Here is a 19,114-nt window from a genome sequence, read left to right as displayed (position 1 = left end):
CAAAAAAGTATTCATGTATATTCTTTATAAATCCCTACTTTTATTATTTTATTTTTGAAAGATGTTTCGATGTCTTTACCACATCAGTGTCTCATCCTCAGACAAAAATGCTTCAAATTCTCTTTTCTGAATACGCTTCCTAGACTCTGTCTCCCCATTCCAGCTGTTTGTCTTACTTGTCTCTTTCACCTTTGCCCTTCTCGATGGTTTATACCCACTTGAATCTCCATATCCCCCTCTACCCTCCATGAACCACACTAAACTGTTTTCTGACATCACAACTTCACAGAGACTACGTGTCTCTCAGTCTTCATCTGACACAATCTCCTCAGCATTTGTTCTTACTTTTATTTGTTCTCCATCCTGAAACTAACCTCCTGGTTGGCGTTCCTCTCACTTGTGTCTCCTAGAGCCCTCTGTATCTTTCTAGTTGCTTCAGTTTTGGCTGAATCTTCTCAGGCCGCTGAAATCCAGCCCCATAGCAGGAGATGAGTGATGTAAAGTAGTCAAGAGGTGGGCAGAGAGGCAGGGTTGAGGCAGGAGTTGGAGAAATTGGCTGCTGCAACTGGCACAGCTTGGACACCAAACCTGGACTTCCACAACTTTACCTAACAGGCACAGAGCTAAGAGGCTTGATAAGGAGAGTGAAGCACATCCAGGCATGTAGATGATAGAAAGGAGCCAAATAAGAAAGCACGTCCCAGGTAATTATTATGGTCTATATAACTACATTGTTCTTAAAATATGAACCATGTGCTCACTTAAGCCTTTTTTCTAAAAAAACATGGGTACTTGATTTTGTGTATTTTTGAAGCTTTCCAAACTGAGGGAGAGGAAGTTGAAGAAGTTTAATAAATCTCACTGTATAATAAAAATAACAATAACATCTTGTACCCAATCAATCTTAGCATTGTATATCATGAGAATGTGATTTAAAAAAGAGTACGTGGCAAGACTTTATAGACTATAAGAACAATATAATTTTAGTAAGTTATCCATTCAACATATATGATGTATTCAACTTCAATCTGTATGATGAATCTATAATGTAGCAGCCATAGTAAATACATTATATGTAATTTTTATTCAAGAAAGAAAGGGAAAGAGGGAATAAAGAGGGAAAGAAAGCGTGCTCACCACCGTGCCGGCCAATGGGTCATAGAAGCGCTCCAGGAGCTGCACCACCGTGCTCTTCCCACAGCCGCTGCTGCCCACCAGAGCCAGCGTCTGGCCCTTCTTCACCTGCAGACTCAGTCCCTGAAGCACTGGGATGTCTGGCCGGGTGGGATAGTTGAACTTCACTTCATTAAAGGTCACATTTCCTTCCAACACATTCTACATTGAGAAGAGAAACAATGAATCTGATTGCTGCAATGCCAAAAGCACTGAGTAGGGCTAACCCAGTTAATTCTGGGTTTAAGAAAGAGTTGAATTCTATTATACTCTATTATTTCAAACTGTAGGAAATAAATCAGGTAGACAACAGTCTCTGTCTGTCTCTCTCCTTCTCTCTCTCTCTCTCTCTACATATATATATGCATATATATACATATAGTTGTTATATATATACATATAGTTGTTATATATATATATATATATATATACATATACATATAGTTGTATATACATGTACATATATACATTTGTTTGTTTTGTTTTTGCCAGTCCTGGGGCTTGAACTCAGGGCCTGGGACCTGTCCCTAAGACTCTTTGTGCTCAAGCCTAGTGGTCTACCAATTAAGCCACAGCATCACTTCCAGCTTTTTCTGAGTAGTTTATTGGAGATAAGAGTCTCATGGACTTTTCTGCCCCAGCTGGCTTTGAATTATGATCCTCAGATCTCAGCCTCCTAAGTAGCTAGGATTATAGTTGTGAGCCATTGGTGCCCGGGCCATTCAATATTTTTATGATATGGATTGTTAACATAAGAACCTACAATGTAAATGTGATAAATCTGTTCTAAAATAGTTACCTAGAAAAGGAAGTCTGATTATATGAATGTGCATATAGAGAAGGCAGTATGCTGATTTCCCTGTAAGTGTGTGAGATAAAGTACTGGATATTAATACATATCAGCTGCATTTATTAAAATAACACTGTGATCTAGATCTTGTATTACCATCAGCACATATAAATTTTATTAAATTTCATTAAATTTCCTCTTCACGGACTTTAGGATTTAGGAGTAAATAATATTCTCAAAGCATCACACTCACTGGCTTTAGGCCTTTTGTGCTGTAGCTGTCAATCGCAGGGATTTTTTCAATGAGCATGATGACTTGAGATGCTGATACTTGAGCTTTAACATAGTCAGGAGCAAAGGAACTGGCTGGCCCTACTGCCATGGCACCAAAGACAATAGCTGAAAAGACCCTGGGGAATTCAAAAACAAACAAACACAACGTGTCAATATTCTAAGGGCCGCAATGGTACTAAGCTGGTACTTTTGTACTCAGGAAACATTGCCTTAAGAAATTAGAAAGCAGATGAAGTAAAAGACATAGACTTTTGTCTAAAAGTTCATGAGCTATGGATTTCAAAGTGGTTCATTATTTTCATATCTCTTGATATTCTAGTCTTATGACTATATGAATTTTGTAGCACTTCTGTTGAAGAAGTGATTTCCTCTTCCTGATCTGTACTGGGCTTGTGACAAAGTTTGGTTTGTACACTGTGGTGAATGCTATTGTTGATTTCATGCTGATGATACAGATTATCCTCTCTTTCTTTCAAAATAGGTAATGGTTCATGGCAGTTCAGATCCATGCTATACTAACCAGATGGGGAGAACTGACCCATAGATTTGGGGCAAAATGAATATTTATTATTTTGTGCTGCTGAGGTCTATTGGCTGGGTGTTACACAATATTATAGGGAAATTGACAATGAATATACTCTGTGGTGGTAGAATGACATTATATTCTTAGAAAATCTGTGTGCCATCTATTAATTACGTTGTGTCACCAAATCAGGAAGATCACACACTATATTTCACTATCAAACTGCATGTTTAAGGACTTTGTGGTTTAATTCAGTTCAAGTTCCTCTTCTCTCATTCTATTCATAGCAACAGTTCAGATTCATAGAACACAGTTTTCATTTGTCATTTTTTAACTTTTCCACTTGTTATATTTCAAGTGCTTTTTTTGTAAATCAAGGAGTAGATTATTTATCCTGCTCTCTCCCAGAATTTGTAGAAGTCAGCACACAGCTTTACACTTTAACTGTCAGTAGGTAAGCCTTTACAAGGAGCTACTAGGCTCCTTGCTCAGTTAGGCTTCTTCTCAATGTCAAGGCTGTGTGGAGACCTCTGAATTGACTCATCCCTCCTAGCCACAGATTGGGAACCGTCAGGTAAGTGAGTCAGCACCAGGAAAAACGGAAGTTTTGGAAATGAAGTATACAACTTGGGAGAGGGGGAGGGGAAGAGGAGCTGGGAAGGGAAAAACAAGAGAAAATGAGGGAGGAGGTGACACTGTTTAAAAAGAAATATACTCATTACCTGACTCATGTAACTGTAACCCCTCTGTTCATCACCTTTACAATAAAATTTAAATATAAAAAGAGAGAAGTTTACTGATGCAACATAATGTCTCAAGGATGACATAAAGCCTTGGAGGCCAAAATGCCCTTCTTGGAACCCTATTACATTGTTGGTGGGAGTGTAAACTTGTTCAACCACTTTGTAAAGTAGTATGGAGTTTCCTCAAAAGACCACATAGAGCTCCCCTATGACCCAGCAATCCTACTTTTGGGAATTTTCCTGAATGATCACAAAGAAGACCATACTAAAGCTACCAACACAACTATGTTTAATGCAGCATTATTTACCATAGCTAAGATATGGAACCAACCCAGATGCCCCTCAGTAGATAAATGGATCAAGAAAATGTGGAATATATATATATATATATATGTATATATATATATATATATATATATATATACGTATATAAAATGGAATTCTATGCCTCCATGAGAAAGAATGACATCGCTCCTTTTGTTAGGAAATAGAAAGACTTGGAAAAGATTATATTAAGTGAAGTAAGCCAGGCCCATAGAAACATAGGTCACATGTTTTCCCTTATTTGCAATAACTAGTATATGTCTGAGACAAGCAGAAAAGTTCAGATATGATGATGTTAAGTGAAATGAACCCCAAGATAGGGACACAAGTGTTTTTTTCCCTTTGTTGCTATTGTTTCTAATGTATTTATAAGGTACCATGTGATTTTTTTTTGTTGCTTTGTATGTCCCTCCCCCATGGTATAACCCCTGTTTTCACTGTATTTGATGTTGGTATAATTTGTGGAGGGGAAGGGAAAAAACAAATCATTTAAATAGGGATACTGGTTAACCCATTGCAACAATGAGATGTACAAGATGCTATGTTGAAAAACAAACTTTACAATTTAGGTCAGGGGTGGGGGGAGTATAGTTGAGGAGGTGGGAGGGAAGGGATGGTAGGGGAAATCAAAAGAGGAGGCAACAATGCTGGATAAGAAATGTACTCATTACCTTGCTCATGTAACTGTAACCCCTCTGTACAGTATTTTCACAATAAAAAAAAATGCCCTTCTCTCGATCAGCAGGGTTGCTCCATAAACCCTCATCATAGAGATTTCAATCAAGACATGGTGCATGTGAATACCTTCTTTACTTTTGCAAACATTAACCTAGCACTCACAACAGAACATCTTCAAATTCCATCACTTCACATGCTATCAAGTAGGCACCAAACCGGAAACAGGCAGCACAGGAGAAGTACATCATTGCCTGGGTGAAGGAGAACGTGATTCCAAAGATGTGTGCTTTCTTCAGAGCATTTCTGAAAAGAAAATGTTTGAAAACTTATTCCACTTGCATAGTCTTCTCCTGTCTACCCTTCTCTTTTTTTCCAGTACTGGGCTTAAACTCAGTGTTTTGTGCTTTTCCTTAGCTTTTTTGCTCAGGATACACTCTACCGCTTGAGCCATACTCTCACTTCTGGCTTTTTGCTGGTTAATTAGAGGTAAGAGTCTCCTGGTCTTTTCTGCCCAGCTGGCTTCAAACTACAATCCTGAGATCTCAGTCTCTTGATTAACTAGCAGGCATGAGACAGCAGAGCTTGGCTCTCATTTCTTAGTTTTTAAAATGTAGTTGGATAGGTTGGCAGAGGAGCACAGAAAAACAACCACAAAAATGGTCTTAGTGTCTAAAGGAATAAGTTATATCCTCCTTTTACTTCCCAGTCATGGGAATTTAGGAAACTACCTCATCTTGATGTTTCTCATCTTTCATGTAGGATTGATTACACCTGAATGTACTGGTGTAAAGATAAATTAAGCCTGTGAACTTCGTACAGAGCCTGTTAAAGATTAACAGATCAACATTCCCTCCCTTTTATCCAACTATTAAATATACACACATGTCCTCTAAGCAATCATTACTTACCCAGCACTCACAAGTACACAGACCATGTGGCTAGCACAGGGCGGGGCATGGCTCTGACTTTGGGGATTTCAGGGCTCTGTTGGGTCATTATTTATACATTGGAGGAACCACACCAATGATGCGCTATGGGAAGAATAGCATGTAACAGGTGCCCCTCAGGCCCCCTCAGGTGCCTGCCTGAGTGTGAGTGTCCCATTCATTTATCTCAAGGTTAATTACAACTGCTTCTCAATTGGATGCTTCCTGGTACTCTCTCTACTGCACTCTACTTTCTAGTCAAAATTATCCCTTTGAAAGCAAATATGGTGCTTGAAACATTTCTCATATTCTTGTCTCACTCTTCAGAGCTTCTTACCTGTATGGTACCTGCAAACTCTGTGCATACATCTGTTCAAACTTATGTTCCTGAGTCAAAGAAACCACAGTTCGGAAGTTTTCTATTGCTTCAGTGGCAATCTGCAACAGACATCCATGACAAAGAGGCCAAAGGGAAAACAGAGACAAAATTAATATGAATTTTATTAAATAGATTAATAAAAATTATGATTACAAGTCATCTATGTACCATTTAGTATTTATTGGAGCATCTTCTCTATGGAAAAGTATATTCAGTAAATTAAACTGAATTATACATCTGGAAAAGAGATGGACCTTCTTGAAACGAAATCACCAAGGACACTTTCCTAAAGCCAAATAGCATTATATGCATTTGCAAAATCCCATTGTTAGATTTATCTCTTTTTAGACTCTGGGGTTATTTTTAAGGGGTCAGCCACATTCTGTCCTCTCATTTCTGCAGTCATCTAAAACAGGCGACAGCAGAACTACTCTGCCACCAGAAGACCACTGTGATTTCTGGCAGAGCATAACTACCAGTTTATATCTTGGCTCTAAGAATTCATCAGCATGTTGATTACCCATCTCTCAGCCTTATGTGAAAGCTCAGAAAATTCTTGATAGGTCTCTGTAAGGAATAGAACATTTGTCAGAAAACCCAGTAGATAGCACAGAAGCATTTGAAAACGACTGACAAGAATATAAACAATCATGCAGAAATAATAGTATCCAAGGAAGTTTAAACAGAAAACGCATAAAAGATGGTATGATAGAAGGGATAGAATAAATACTAGTAGGATTTATTCTAATCTTCTCCATCATATAAAATGGGCCTACTTTCTCAATAAAAGAGATTAAAACATCCTTGAAAGAAGGAAGGAGAAAGAAAGAGACATGATTTGGAGAGAAAATTGATGGTGGGAGAGGAAGAAGGCAGGAGAGCATCAGAGAGGACGAGAATACAGTGGGAACGCAATGGCCCAAGACCAGAAACGTGTATGGAAACCCATGTCAGTCCTTGGGCCTAAGGATATGTTACTACTTTCATTTCTAATCTGCCAAACAAGCACAGAAAATACTTGAAACCATTCTCAGAGCATAACAAATAGCAGGGAATAACAAAAAAACCCACTGATAATATCTTTTTTTTCATTTAAGTAAGCAATTTTATTTAGACTCACCTTCCCTGAAACTTCCAGTATCTGGTTATCTTTCAGAGCTTGTCCAGACAACATTTTCATCTGAATAACTCCTCCTATTGCCATGATGGGTACAATTGCTAACAGCAAAAGGGATAATTGCCAGCCATAGATTAAGGATATTACAATTCCTGTCCCAAGATTTGCTATATTCTGGGCAAGTAAAGCAAGCCTAGAACCCATTGCCTGGAAAACAAAACAAATTGGAGCCATATTTTTTATACTATCTTTAACATTTATGCTTATATATTTTTCTATTTATAAATGGTATAATCCCGAGTTTTATTTTCCAAAGTAGTTTAGAAAATTTGATTAACTCATCCTCGAAATGTATTCTTAATATTGACAATGTACTGCTATGAAAAACATTTTCTTAATTATTAAATACAGTGAAACATTACTTGGAAAAAGTTTGAGTTTCTAAAATGTAAATTTTGATGATCTGAAAAACTCAAAATAGAAGATTAATAATTCAGAATTCAGTAACATATTCCTCCTCTTCTTCTTTTTGGTGTTGTTATTTGGTTTGGTTTAGTTTTTGCGCCAGTACTGGGAATTGAATTTAGGACCTCACACTCTCATTTAACTTTTTTTGTTTGTTTGTTAAAGGCTGGTACTCTACCATTGAGACACACTTCCATTTCCAGCTTTTTGCTACTTAATAGGGGACTAGAGTCACTTAAATTGTTTGCCTGAGCTGGCTCTGAACTTTGAATCTTCAGATTCTATCCACTGGAGTAGTGAGAATTATGGCTGTGAGCCACCGGCAGCAGGATCTTAATTTTACTTTATTATCTGAAGAATAGTCACTGAAGCAAGGTATACAAATTAGCAAAGTGAAGGAGTTTGATAGTTACGATATAAGGGGAATGTGTCGGGAGCCAGGGACTTCTGTTCCCTGAGAAACAGTTTGAAACCTGTTTTCTCTGCTTCAAGACCTTAAGACAGCAAGTGTCATTAGGTTGTAAAGAAGGCATAGTTGGTTCCTATAGCCTTTGAAGCTAGAACAAAGACCTCAGGTAACTTCATTTGCAAATCATACATCTTCATGTAAATTGGTGCGTTGGCATCATTCTGTAGCTAGTGCTTGCTTGCTGCTTACCTTTACTTTGTGCAAGTGACTGTATATAATAATGTGCTAAATTAAGGTGTGTGCTGCTTCAGTCTCCAAGACCTTAGAATGCTGACAGCACACCTGGTCCCAGATTTCTCTATTATGTGTGACGGTGTGTCTTTTCCTAAACTTCCTACCGTCTTCCCAGTCTTCCCTCAGAGATCTCGGTGGGTTGTGGCAAGAATGGTATAAATTGCCAATATTAGGTATGTAACTAATTGTAATTTAGCCTGAAATTTGTTTTTAAACATATTCAAATATATCTGGGCCTATATAAAGTCCTTATGATGATTAATTTACCTGGATTCCATTTGGAAAATAATTCATGCATTAGGAATTTACGGAACTTAATTACATTAGGCACATATAAGAATCTTCCAAACAATCAGGGAATTTCTAGATTTTCAAGATAACTTCAATTGAAAATAGAATAGAAATATTTTAGTGGTCTCAGAACCACATGTCCAGCTGTGTCTTCTCCTTGCTCTTCTGCCCCTTCCTATCATGGTTTGGTTCCCCCCATGCTCATAAAGTAGTATAAGCACCTTCACATCATTATCCATGTGAAATGTCCAGACTCTAACAAACTTACAACTAAAGGTCATTTGATGAGTTGTGTTGCTGACTCCCTAAAACTCTGCCTTGAGAGGCTGAGCTGTGGCTTAGGGGTAGAGTGCTTGCCTAGCATGCATGAAGCGCTGGGTTTGATTCCTCAGTACCACATACACAGAAAACACTGGAAGTGGCTCAAGTGGTAGAGTGCTAGCCTTGAACAAAAGAGGCTTCAGGACAGTCCCAAGGCTCTAGGAGTTCAAGCCCTAGAACTGGCAAAAAACAAACAACAAAAAACCCACTCTGTCTTGATTGCGTCTCTCCCTCCTCAGCTACTCCTCACTGTTCTGTACTGTCTCCACCTCATAGCATTAACCTCAACATTTAGAACTTGCTCATTGTTTACTACCTCATCCAATCCCATGGCTTTAAAAGCTACTTATGGCTATGAGTATAATTCACATGCTAGAATGCTTGCCAAGCAATTGGGAGGACCTGGGTTAAATCTTCAGGTCTACCAAACCCCCAACATGTTACCATTAAACTGAAAATTTTCCAAATGTCTTTTTTTTGGGGGGGGGAGTCCGGTCATGGGGCCTGAACTCTGGGCCTGGGCGCTGTCCCTCAGCTCTTCAGCTCAAGGTTAGCGCTTTACCACTTGAGCCACAGCGCCACTTCCGGCTTTTTTCTTTTTTCTTATGTGGTGCTGAGGAATTGAACCCAGGCCTCATGCATGCAAGGCAAGCGCTCTACCACTGAGCTACCTTCCCAGCCCCTCCAAATGTCTTTTTTTCAGACCAGAACTCTGGTCTACTTCCAGACTGGACTTCTCTGGAAGATACAGGCATACAAAGCTACATGTCTATCAGAATATCTAATGTGGGCTTCATAAACTTACCGAGACCCACATAAAATTCTCAGTTCTCTCCAAGCCTACTTCTCCAATGGGCTTCTAATTTCATGAAAAGTGAATCATAATTTCTCAGTTGTGCAAGTGAAACATTTAAAACCATCCTCAATTTTCTTTCTCTTATCTTCTCTTATCTAATCCAGTCAGCAAAATTTCATTTTATTGTTACTTGTGGCATATCAACACTTATCTTTCCTCTGTTGCATTATTGTAATGGACTCTCTCTTCCTTTTTGTGTATTCCTAGCTCCTGTTGACACACCAGCCATAAAGATCCATTCAACAACTCAGATCATGCCAGTCCTACATGAATTCCACAATCATTTTCCACCTAATTAACAATACAATGCTGACTACAACCCCACCCTCCTTGCTATTTAAGGAATAAATGTCCAGCTTCAGAGACTTTTCACTTGCTGCTCTTCTGGTCACAGCACTCTTGTGCCTCTTTCTTACATCGCCAAACCACTGAGTTCTTCTTGATAACCATGAAGCTCCTTCCCCCATATCCTGCTTCTACTTTTCAAACAGCACAATTTGACAATCTGGTATACAAGATAGAGTCTATTAGAGCACCATTTGGGTCCATTCCATGGAGTTCACAATTATTACATTGACAATCTGAAATACAGTGAAGACTCCATTATGGCAAGACCAGTGTTTAGTTCAGGAAGTTCAAAGTTATTTAAGTCTGTGCATATTGTGTTCTTTTATGTTCTACACAACCTTATTTAATCTTGACTTTTTTTTAGTTACTTGCGTCAAGCAAAAGAAAATATTTTGCAACTTCTATGTGTTTCCACATTCATATTTTAATTCACTCTTCTGGAAGCCTAATCTATGAACAGTAAAACTGTCAGAGTGATTTTGCCTTCTGGAAAGACTGAAACACAGTCTGATGATCCTGAATGATGTGCTCAATAATGTTCTTTTTCTGAATTATTCTTTTATGTGCATCAAAACAATATTATGAATAACATAGCTATAAAAAGAAAACTTACATGTTATTTAAGCCCTACATGGGGTATAATCCCTAAAGAGTTTGTACTTTTCTATCAAACAGGTGATAAAATTAGGAAGATAAACAGTGCTTTGTGTGTTTTTTATAATAACAATGACCATCACCATGATGATGATGATGATGATGATGACAATGATGATGATGCTAATGAGGATGATGCTAATGAGGATGATGCTAATGAGGATGATGCTAACGATGACAGATGCAATGAGAAAGTGAGTCTTGCCCTGAGGGAATAAAGACAAACTCTAACAGCAAGGAAGCACTTACCCCTTTCACTTGAGCAGCATCATTTGCAAGTCTGGTAGTCAATGCTCCAGTGGTGTTTCTGGGGTCATCGAACCAGCTCACATCCTGTGGAACACAAGAGTTTTTATTCTTCCTTTCCTTTCCTTTCCTTTCCTTTCCTTTCCTTCCCTTTCCTTTCCTTCCCTTCCCTTCCCTTCCCTTCCCTTCCTTTCCCTTCCCTTCCTTTCCCCTCCCTTCTCTTCCTTTCCCTTCCCTTCCTTTCCCTTCCTTTCCTTCCCCTTCCTTTCCTTCCCCTTCCTTTCTCTTCCTTCCCCTTCCTTTCCCTTCCTTCCTTTCTGTCGTGGGGCTTGAACTCTGGACCTGGGTGCTGTCCCTGGGCCCTTCAGCTCAAGGCTAGTGCCCTATGCTTGAGCCACAGCACCACTTCCGGTTTTCTGAGTAGTTTATTGTAGATAAGAGTCTCACGGACTTTCCTGCCTGGGCTGGCTTTGAACTGTGATCCTCAGATCTCATCCTCCTGAGTAGCTAGGATTTCAAGTGTGAGCCACTGGCGCCCTGTCGGTTTTTCAATTGTTTGCTCTAAACTTGTGGAGGAAAGTGACATGCTCAGTCTTGTCACACTCTAGGCATCCACCTCCACAGCCCTACCTGTCTCAGCATGGATCTGAAAACCATGTACCGCAGCCGCCTGGTGAGGATTTCTCCAGCTTTGCCAAATGTGAAGCCCTACGAGGAGTAAAAACATGCCAACACAAATGGCAAGTCAGAAACATGGACACCTTTTGTACAAAAAGACTGGATTTGAGTTCATTGCTGAGACAAGGTCATGATTTCCGGGGTTGGGTTGCTGCATTTCTGTGAGCATGCGCCATGGTGCAATGTGCAGACTTCACTGGTGATAAGGACAGCAAAGCTTGCCTTTGGACCCGACTCTGCTCCTCCCAGCCACTTGATGGGTTGACCAGGGATTTATTACGAGTGTGTTCCTTTGGCCACCCTCCCCCCATCCCAGCCTAACTTCCTTCTTCAGTGAACAAGGTCTGTGTCTACAAATGAGGACGCTGGTATTGTTCCCAAAGCAGGTAGTACTCAAGACAGGGGTCTACAGTTTGTATACTGAGACAGCGGCTTGAAGTATAATATGGGAGAAGAGGAATTAGTAGTCACCCCAACCATCAATGTTGTGGATGACAAAGGTATCAAAGGTTTGGGATTTAAGAGGAGAACTCCACAATTTTGGAGAAGAAATGTTGAGGAAGAAGCCTGGCCTCCAGAAAACTGTCTGCACTCAATCCCCTCCCACTCCATGCCTGGGAGGAGGGAATAGAGTGACTTTGATGAGATGTAGCCTGAGAGCATGCTGCTATGCTAAACAGAGAAACAGAGGAGGCAGCCATACCTACTTTGTACTAGGCATTACTGAGAGAGAGGGAAGCAACACCGCAGAGAGTACAAGTGAGTAAAAGCCAGCTCCTCCAAGTGGTCCCGACTAAGGGCACTGTGGAACTGAATGCCAGGTGGTGCCTTGGACTCATCACATTGCTACAAAAAGTGCGTCCCATGCCTTTGCACGCTGTACTGTAATGCTACACCACCTGCGCAGAGGCACAGTGGCCATGCATGAAAGCAGAGGAGAAAGATAATGTCCTAGGTTAAGTGATGTGTGCCAAAGACTCTTACTGTTTATTATATTCACCTGGAAATGATCACAGAAAAGTTTCTACTGTCGGAACAAATGGAACATGCAGTTTCTTCCTTGCCTCAGGAAAATGACTGCTATTATTTTTCTGAATGCTGCTTTACTCTAACACTGTACTTTGTGCACATTAGCTTATTAAATCCTTAAGGCAACCCTATAATCACCATGCTTCAGAAAAAATAAACAGCGTTAGCGAGGATGACAGGTTACCAAGGGGCAATTACAGAAGGTTGTAGAGCTAGAATCTGAATCTAGGCCTTTTAAGAATTGTAATGAGGATCAGACTGCAGACTCTGAGTTCTTATCCTGCTTAGCTCCTTGCTCCATTTGACAGGCATGCCAGGCTTAGCTCTTCCCAACTGTCAATGCTGAAGTGACCAACTCAAGGCCTAGCTCCAAATTCCTTACCATCTAAGTTCACACAGAGGAAGCTTTACCTTCTCCAAACTCCTGAGATATTAAAAATTGGTGTGACACTTCTGTGTGTAGTTAAACGTCCCATGTATTCTAGCATGGTTCAACTCTTCCATGGAACTTTACTTATTTAATAAACAAAAAGGCTTATTTTCTTCTATGCCTCCTACACAGTCTGTAAATATATCCTATTTTAAATGCGTGAAATAAGAAACCTATTCAGAGTCAGGTAAAAAAAATCATATGTAGCTAATCTCTCTCTCTCTCTCTCTCTCTCTCTCTCTGCCTTTCGTGGGGCTTGAACTCTGGGCCTGGGCACTGTCCCTCAGCTCTTTGGCTCTAGGCTAGTGCTCTGCAACTTGAGCCACAGCACCACTTCTGGCTTTTTCTGCTTATGTGGTGCAGAGTAATTGAACCCAGGGCCTCATGCATGCAAGGCAAGCACTCTACCACTGAGCCACCTTCCCAGCCTGCTAATCTGTTTTTTATTGTTTTATAAAGATGATGTACAAAGGGGTTACAGTTTTGTAACTGATAATCTCTTGATTCACTGACAAGTAATTCTTTACTACTGCTTTACAAGGGCCTGGGCACTTGTCATATTATCGTAATCATCAAGAGACAACAGTAATCCTACTTAACACATAAAGAAACTGAAGATAAGACCGTTTAAACAACTTATTTTTCAGTGACACATAGTTGAGTACATGTACAAGTAATAGCCAAACTAAGTATAACAACAAACCCACACTGTACTGTCTATCCATTCTAAACATTTATATATATACATATATATGTGCAAGTACATATGTATGTATTTAGCACCAGTACTTATAATTGAACTTGGGGCCTAATGCTCTTTCTTAAGTGGATAAAATTACAGACATGAACCACTAGCACCTGGCTACCATTCCAAACTTTTCTGAATATTTTATCCAAATGGAATACATAAGTATATAAGTTGACTGTACAAATATTTCTTACAGATATTTTTTGAATGTTGATATTCATTCTATCATTTAGCTGAAGCTGAATGAGAAAGTTTTCAAAGGAAAATGACATGTGCATTTATAAATTCCCCCATTAAGGAAATTAAGGAAGATACTTACCTGAAGGAAAAATGTAATAAAAGAAACAATTCCAATGAATAGAAACATTAGTGAATACAGGTTACTATTCTGTCTTTTCCTTTCAGGATCATCATTTGTTGCAAAAACCTGAGAAAATATTTAAAGAGTTGTTAGTTCAATCACTGAGGGAATTGTTCTAGATCTAACTCCATTCCTTGGTCACAAGTTTTGGGGTTCAACGGAGTTGTAATATACTAGAAAACAGCATTGGCTGTGGGAACATGGATGCCCTTAAAGGTACCTACATTCTTCCTCCTTAGAGACTAAGACAGACCAAAGTGTCTGTCACAAATTGACCCAATTTGTGATCCAAACCGATGCCAACACTTTCCTCTTCCTTGATGGGTAACTACATTGTACAACAGTGCACTGAATTGCTTTGTGGACATTTCAAACTGTCCTGAGGTATATGGAGAGACTCTGGCAAGGAGCTTTTACTGACAGGGAGATGTATTCATTCACGCAGCCTTTCAGAAAGAAAGGAGCTTCTCCAGCCAGCATTCTTTGTTGGGTGGACAGTTAGAAAGCTGTCTGGGAACCACAGTCATTGAGAGAGCACCACTTGTTGGAACTTTTTCAGAGATGGTTATAAGACTAACAGAACATTTTGGATTTAGGAAGAATGAACGCAAAGAATATTTACTCCAGAAGGGAAGAAAACATTCCCCACTCCAATCCCCTCCCTCATTACAGAAGAACTCATTCTTAACTCAGAGAAACAAAGAGGAAACCCTTTGCACACTGGTGAAATGATGCTTAGAACTCAATGTTGACGGTTATGAAGCAGTCTACTGACCAGCTTCATTGACTTTTTCAGGGAACTGAAATCTAAAGACTTAAGAAACCACCAGGGGCCTAGACAGAACCCAGGACAAAAGAATGTTTACAAAACTAATGTTCCTTTCACAAACCAGATTTCTATTCTTACATTTGTAAGCCTGATGATTTCACATTAAGAGTTTTGTGTTACATATGCATAGGGATGCAAATATTTATTCATTGTTTAGTCAAGACTCACTGGTAGATAACAGAAAATGGGTATAAACTCTTACCGCAATAATCTTTGAAAATATAACTGCAAATGCTGGTTGCATACTTCCATTTATAATGGCACACAATACACCAACTACTAAATAAGGCCATTCAGTTAAATTCAACTTTAGAATCCTCCAAAAGGAAACAGGAGGAACATCTTCATCCTAGAAAACATGGAATATTATTAGCAATTACAGTTTAAAAAGAATGTATCATGGATTTTATGACGTGTGGTTCTTCCATAGGCAATTTTTTTAAGGATTAACATATCCCATCATTATCCCTCAGCAGTAGATGGCTATTTAGTTACAAAAACAACATTGACAGAGTCTGGTACAGTAACTTTTTATTATTTTATAAATCAGGGATACATTTTTTTTTTTGCAATAATGGAATTTGAACTCAGCACTTCCTACTTGCTAGGTAGGCCTTTTATCACTTAAGCCCTTATTGCTTTAGTTGTTTTCCAGACTGCATTTCACTTTTTTTCTTCTATTCAGCTGCCTTCAGACTATGATCTTCCTACTATTAGTCTCTCCAAGAATTACAAGCAGAATCCACTGTGCCCAGCCTACAATTAAATAATGCTTCTACAAACATTTACTATTGGCTTGACATTCAGAAGATGACAAGAACATTTATGAGAAATCTTGAACTTCTAAACAGAATTTTAATTTTATATTTAAAAGCACAGTCTAATCTCTGTAAATTAAAATTTTAAATTCTAAAAATTTTAAATTAATTCTTATTCTTAAGTTCTAAACTGTAGAAATATTGACATTTGATTTCCAGAAATAACTGGAAGACTCTAGAAAACAAATTCTTATTCTTATTCCTACCCCAGTCCCAGCCCATACTGCTAGGAGAGACACTGGGACATAAAGCTTTACACCCTCATTCATACCAGGGTGTCTTTCATACTAAGTTTTCTGTCATGGCCTTGTGGCCCTTGAATACTCCGGCAGGTTGATCTTCTTCGTAGGCTAGATTCTGGATCTTTTGAGGACATTTCCAAGGCATCAGAAGCACTTCTGGATTCACAAACATCCTTTTCTAATTCACTTTTATATCCCTCTGTCTAAAAAGAACAAGAAATATGCATAAGCTGATGAGACCTAATTAACCAGTGAAATTTTCTCAATGAACTTCAGAAACTAAAGAAATGGTCATTGGTTTAAATAATAACAAGACAAGATGAAATTAAACTGCTATTTCTTTATGTGTGCTGTATCAAAAAGGAAAACCAATAAATAAGAATGATTTCCACTGAATATACTGAAATGACAGAATATCCTTTCCAGGTATCTTTATAGTTATCCACTTTCTATTGCTATTGGACTTAATCAAGTTTGTTTTGAATCAAAGCTGGCAACACAAATATGATATATACCAGGGTGAATCGCATTTGAAATTCTCTAAAAGGTATATTTAAAAATGTGAAAAGAAATATGGAAATAAATTTTAATCATATATAATGTAATCTAACATATCCAAGTTATTATTGATATGTAATGACATTGTTCTGTCAGCATGTGAGCAACATGAAAGACTGAGATACTTTGTGCTTTTTTCTACTAAGCTTTCAGGATTTGATGTGCAATTTCTCTTTTAGATTTCAATGCATGTACATTGTACGTTAGTCATACTGACCTTCTCTACTGCTGTCTTTTTCCCTTTTCACCTTACCCCACTCTTGAACAACAGCTCAAACCCAAATGTTCAGCAGCCCCATGTGACGGCTAGCTGATTTCGGTCAATTTTAAAACTTTTCCTTAATTATCCTTATTTTTAAAAAGAATCTAAAGCCAGGTGCCGGTGGCTCACGCCTGTAATCCTAGCTACTCAGGAGGCTGAGATCTGAGAATCGCGGTTCAAAGCCAGCCCGGGCAGGAAAGTCCGTGAGACTCTTATCTCCAATAATCCACTAGGTAACCAGAAGTGACGCTGTGGCTCAAGTGGTAGAGTGCTCGCTTTGAGCTGAAGAGCGCAGGGACAGCGCCCAAGCCCAGAGTTCAAGCCCCATGGCAGACCAAAAAACAAACTGGGGGAGGGGGAGAGAAAGAATCTAAAATACCAGCCTGTTCCTCAGTATCCTAATTACTTTTTCCTACTTTTGAAGATAATCAAACCAAACAACATTTAACTTTAGCATTAAATATAGCAATATCAGCCTACTGCAAAAAAAATTTTTTTTTCAGAGTTAAAGTGCACCTGCATCGTGACAAGTTTGTGGTAAATGCCTTTCTCTCTCATGAGCTCCTCGTGATTTCCTTTCTCCACAATGACTCCATCATCAAAGCCAGCAATGACATCAGCACTACGAACTGTAGACAAGCGATGAGCTATCACAATGGTGGTCCGCCCTTCTCTGGCCTAAAGAGACAGAGATGTAGCTTTTGATGACATTACTCATTACATCTCAAAACTCACCTACCCAACTAACATTTACTAAACATGGACATTTTGGATGTTGTACAAACATCAAAGGAATAAGGAGATCGTCTCCAAATGGTAAAAGTATAGTCAATTGCTAATGGTTTAAAATGTTTTCACATAGTAAATTTAACAACAAATATCACATATGCATATTTTAAGATTATTTTATACTTCTTGTGTTTTACTGAATATTTATCCACTTAAACTTGTAGTAATTAGTGTTTTATACAAAACTGAATAGTCAAGGCATTGATCAATCAAAACCAACAGGTCAAGGAAGTATATTGATGTATATCAGCTAGCATCAGTCCTAATAATCATAACATCCTCTATCTCACAAATATAAGGCAACCAAGTTTAGATACCAGCATCATATTGCCTTTGATTTCAATCTAGGTTTACCACTATGAACTCCAGATATTTATCAAAGCTTTAAGACAATTCAGAGTACGGATACACGTTGGCCTATAACTGACATCCTATCTGTGTGCGGCTGTTTACTCATGTGTAAAATGGAGACAAGGTGAGTTCTGCTAGGGTGACTATGTTCTTATGTGGTAAACATAGGAACATAGTACTATACTTGTACACAGAAGTGCTGCTTATGATGTGATACTTGTTCCTACATATAACATTAAGGAAAAAATACAGATCTATGTAAAAGTTTTCAAATGCCCCATCTTGTTTTTAAACTTGACATAGAACAGGAACTTATGCAAAATTTCTTTAGCCTGTATAACTCTCAATGTGAATATTTTCTGTTATTCTGTATTTCTCACCAGTACCAAGCAAGAAAATTTAAAATAAACACACATAAATGTATGTGAGGGTTGGTATGGGGGGAAAAAAAGCAAGTGAAAACCCCTGAAGAGGAAAAACATATTTGAGAAAATTTTGGTGGGAGTAATAAGAAAGTGGATTATTTAATAGGCAAATGGTGCCTGTTTCTAACAAAACGGGCCTATGGTCTCAAATTTATATGTTAAATTAAAAAAATTGAGTAGAACCTCTGAAATTTGTTTTTATTTATAACTTGATACATAATTCCAATATGTTACAGTAAGAAAATGCAGATGAGCAAAGGATGAGGAAGCAGATGTGGAATTACAGCTGAGAACAATGAGGGGACCAAAGCAGCTAGAGTTCCATTGACCTTTATTTTAGGTCTGCTTTCTGTTCCTCACTCAATGGTTTATGAAGCACATGATACAATATGGACAGGAACATACTGCATTTTCTTAGTAGGCAGGAAAGGGTCAGAACAAATATGATTGGTCTCTGAGACCAACAGCCACAGCTCAACCCAAAGCACTTTTGGTAAGAAGGCTTGTACATTCTGGGCCTTCTCAGAGCTGGTCTGCTGACCATTATATACTGGACTAAGCTTACAGTGTCTGCATAGAGCAGAGTTTCAGATGCTACTTTTTGGGTAAGTCTTATGGGTCAGTGCTATTCAAAGTGAAAACTCTGTTTACAGGCTAGGAGTTTGTAGCTAGTTTTCAACATCTCACGTTCTCTGCTCCTCTCCTGGGAGGAACAAGTTTCTCATTTCATTAAATGTGAACATGCAGATGGTATTTTCCTCTT

General features: G+C 38.7%; 1 protein-coding gene across 1 annotated transcript in view; it reads right to left on the bottom strand.

Moving 5' to 3' along the window:
* The window catches only part of LOC122111776 (ATP-dependent translocase ABCB1-like), a 50,736-nt gene that overhangs the window by 8,585 nt on the left and 23,037 nt on the right, over positions 1 to 19,114 (bottom strand). Inside the window, exons 14-24 of the mRNA XM_042684491.1 lie at positions 17,303 to 17,464; positions 15,996 to 16,169; positions 15,109 to 15,255; positions 14,036 to 14,143; positions 11,462 to 11,539; positions 10,835 to 10,918; positions 6,951 to 7,154; positions 5,789 to 5,889; positions 4,688 to 4,828; positions 2,217 to 2,373; positions 1,138 to 1,335 (exon numbers count right to left, since the gene is read on the bottom strand). Of these exons, the coding sequence (XP_042540425.1) occupies positions 1,138 to 1,335; positions 2,217 to 2,373; positions 4,688 to 4,828; positions 5,789 to 5,889; positions 6,951 to 7,154; positions 10,835 to 10,918; positions 11,462 to 11,539; positions 14,036 to 14,143; positions 15,109 to 15,255; positions 15,996 to 16,169; positions 17,303 to 17,464 (1,554 nt within the window). The remainder of the gene's footprint in view (positions 1 to 1,137; positions 1,336 to 2,216; positions 2,374 to 4,687; positions 4,829 to 5,788; positions 5,890 to 6,950; positions 7,155 to 10,834; positions 10,919 to 11,461; positions 11,540 to 14,035; positions 14,144 to 15,108; positions 15,256 to 15,995; positions 16,170 to 17,302; positions 17,465 to 19,114) is intronic.

This window comes from Dipodomys spectabilis, unplaced genomic scaffold, assembly GCF_019054845.1.
Source record: "Dipodomys spectabilis isolate Male_0828 unplaced genomic scaffold, ASM1905484v1 ptg000089l, whole genome shotgun sequence".
Lineage (NCBI taxonomy): Eukaryota > Metazoa > Chordata > Mammalia > Rodentia > Heteromyidae > Dipodomys > Dipodomys spectabilis.
Note: the sequence above shows the minus strand (reverse complement) of the source record. Positions and strands in the feature narration are given on the sequence as shown.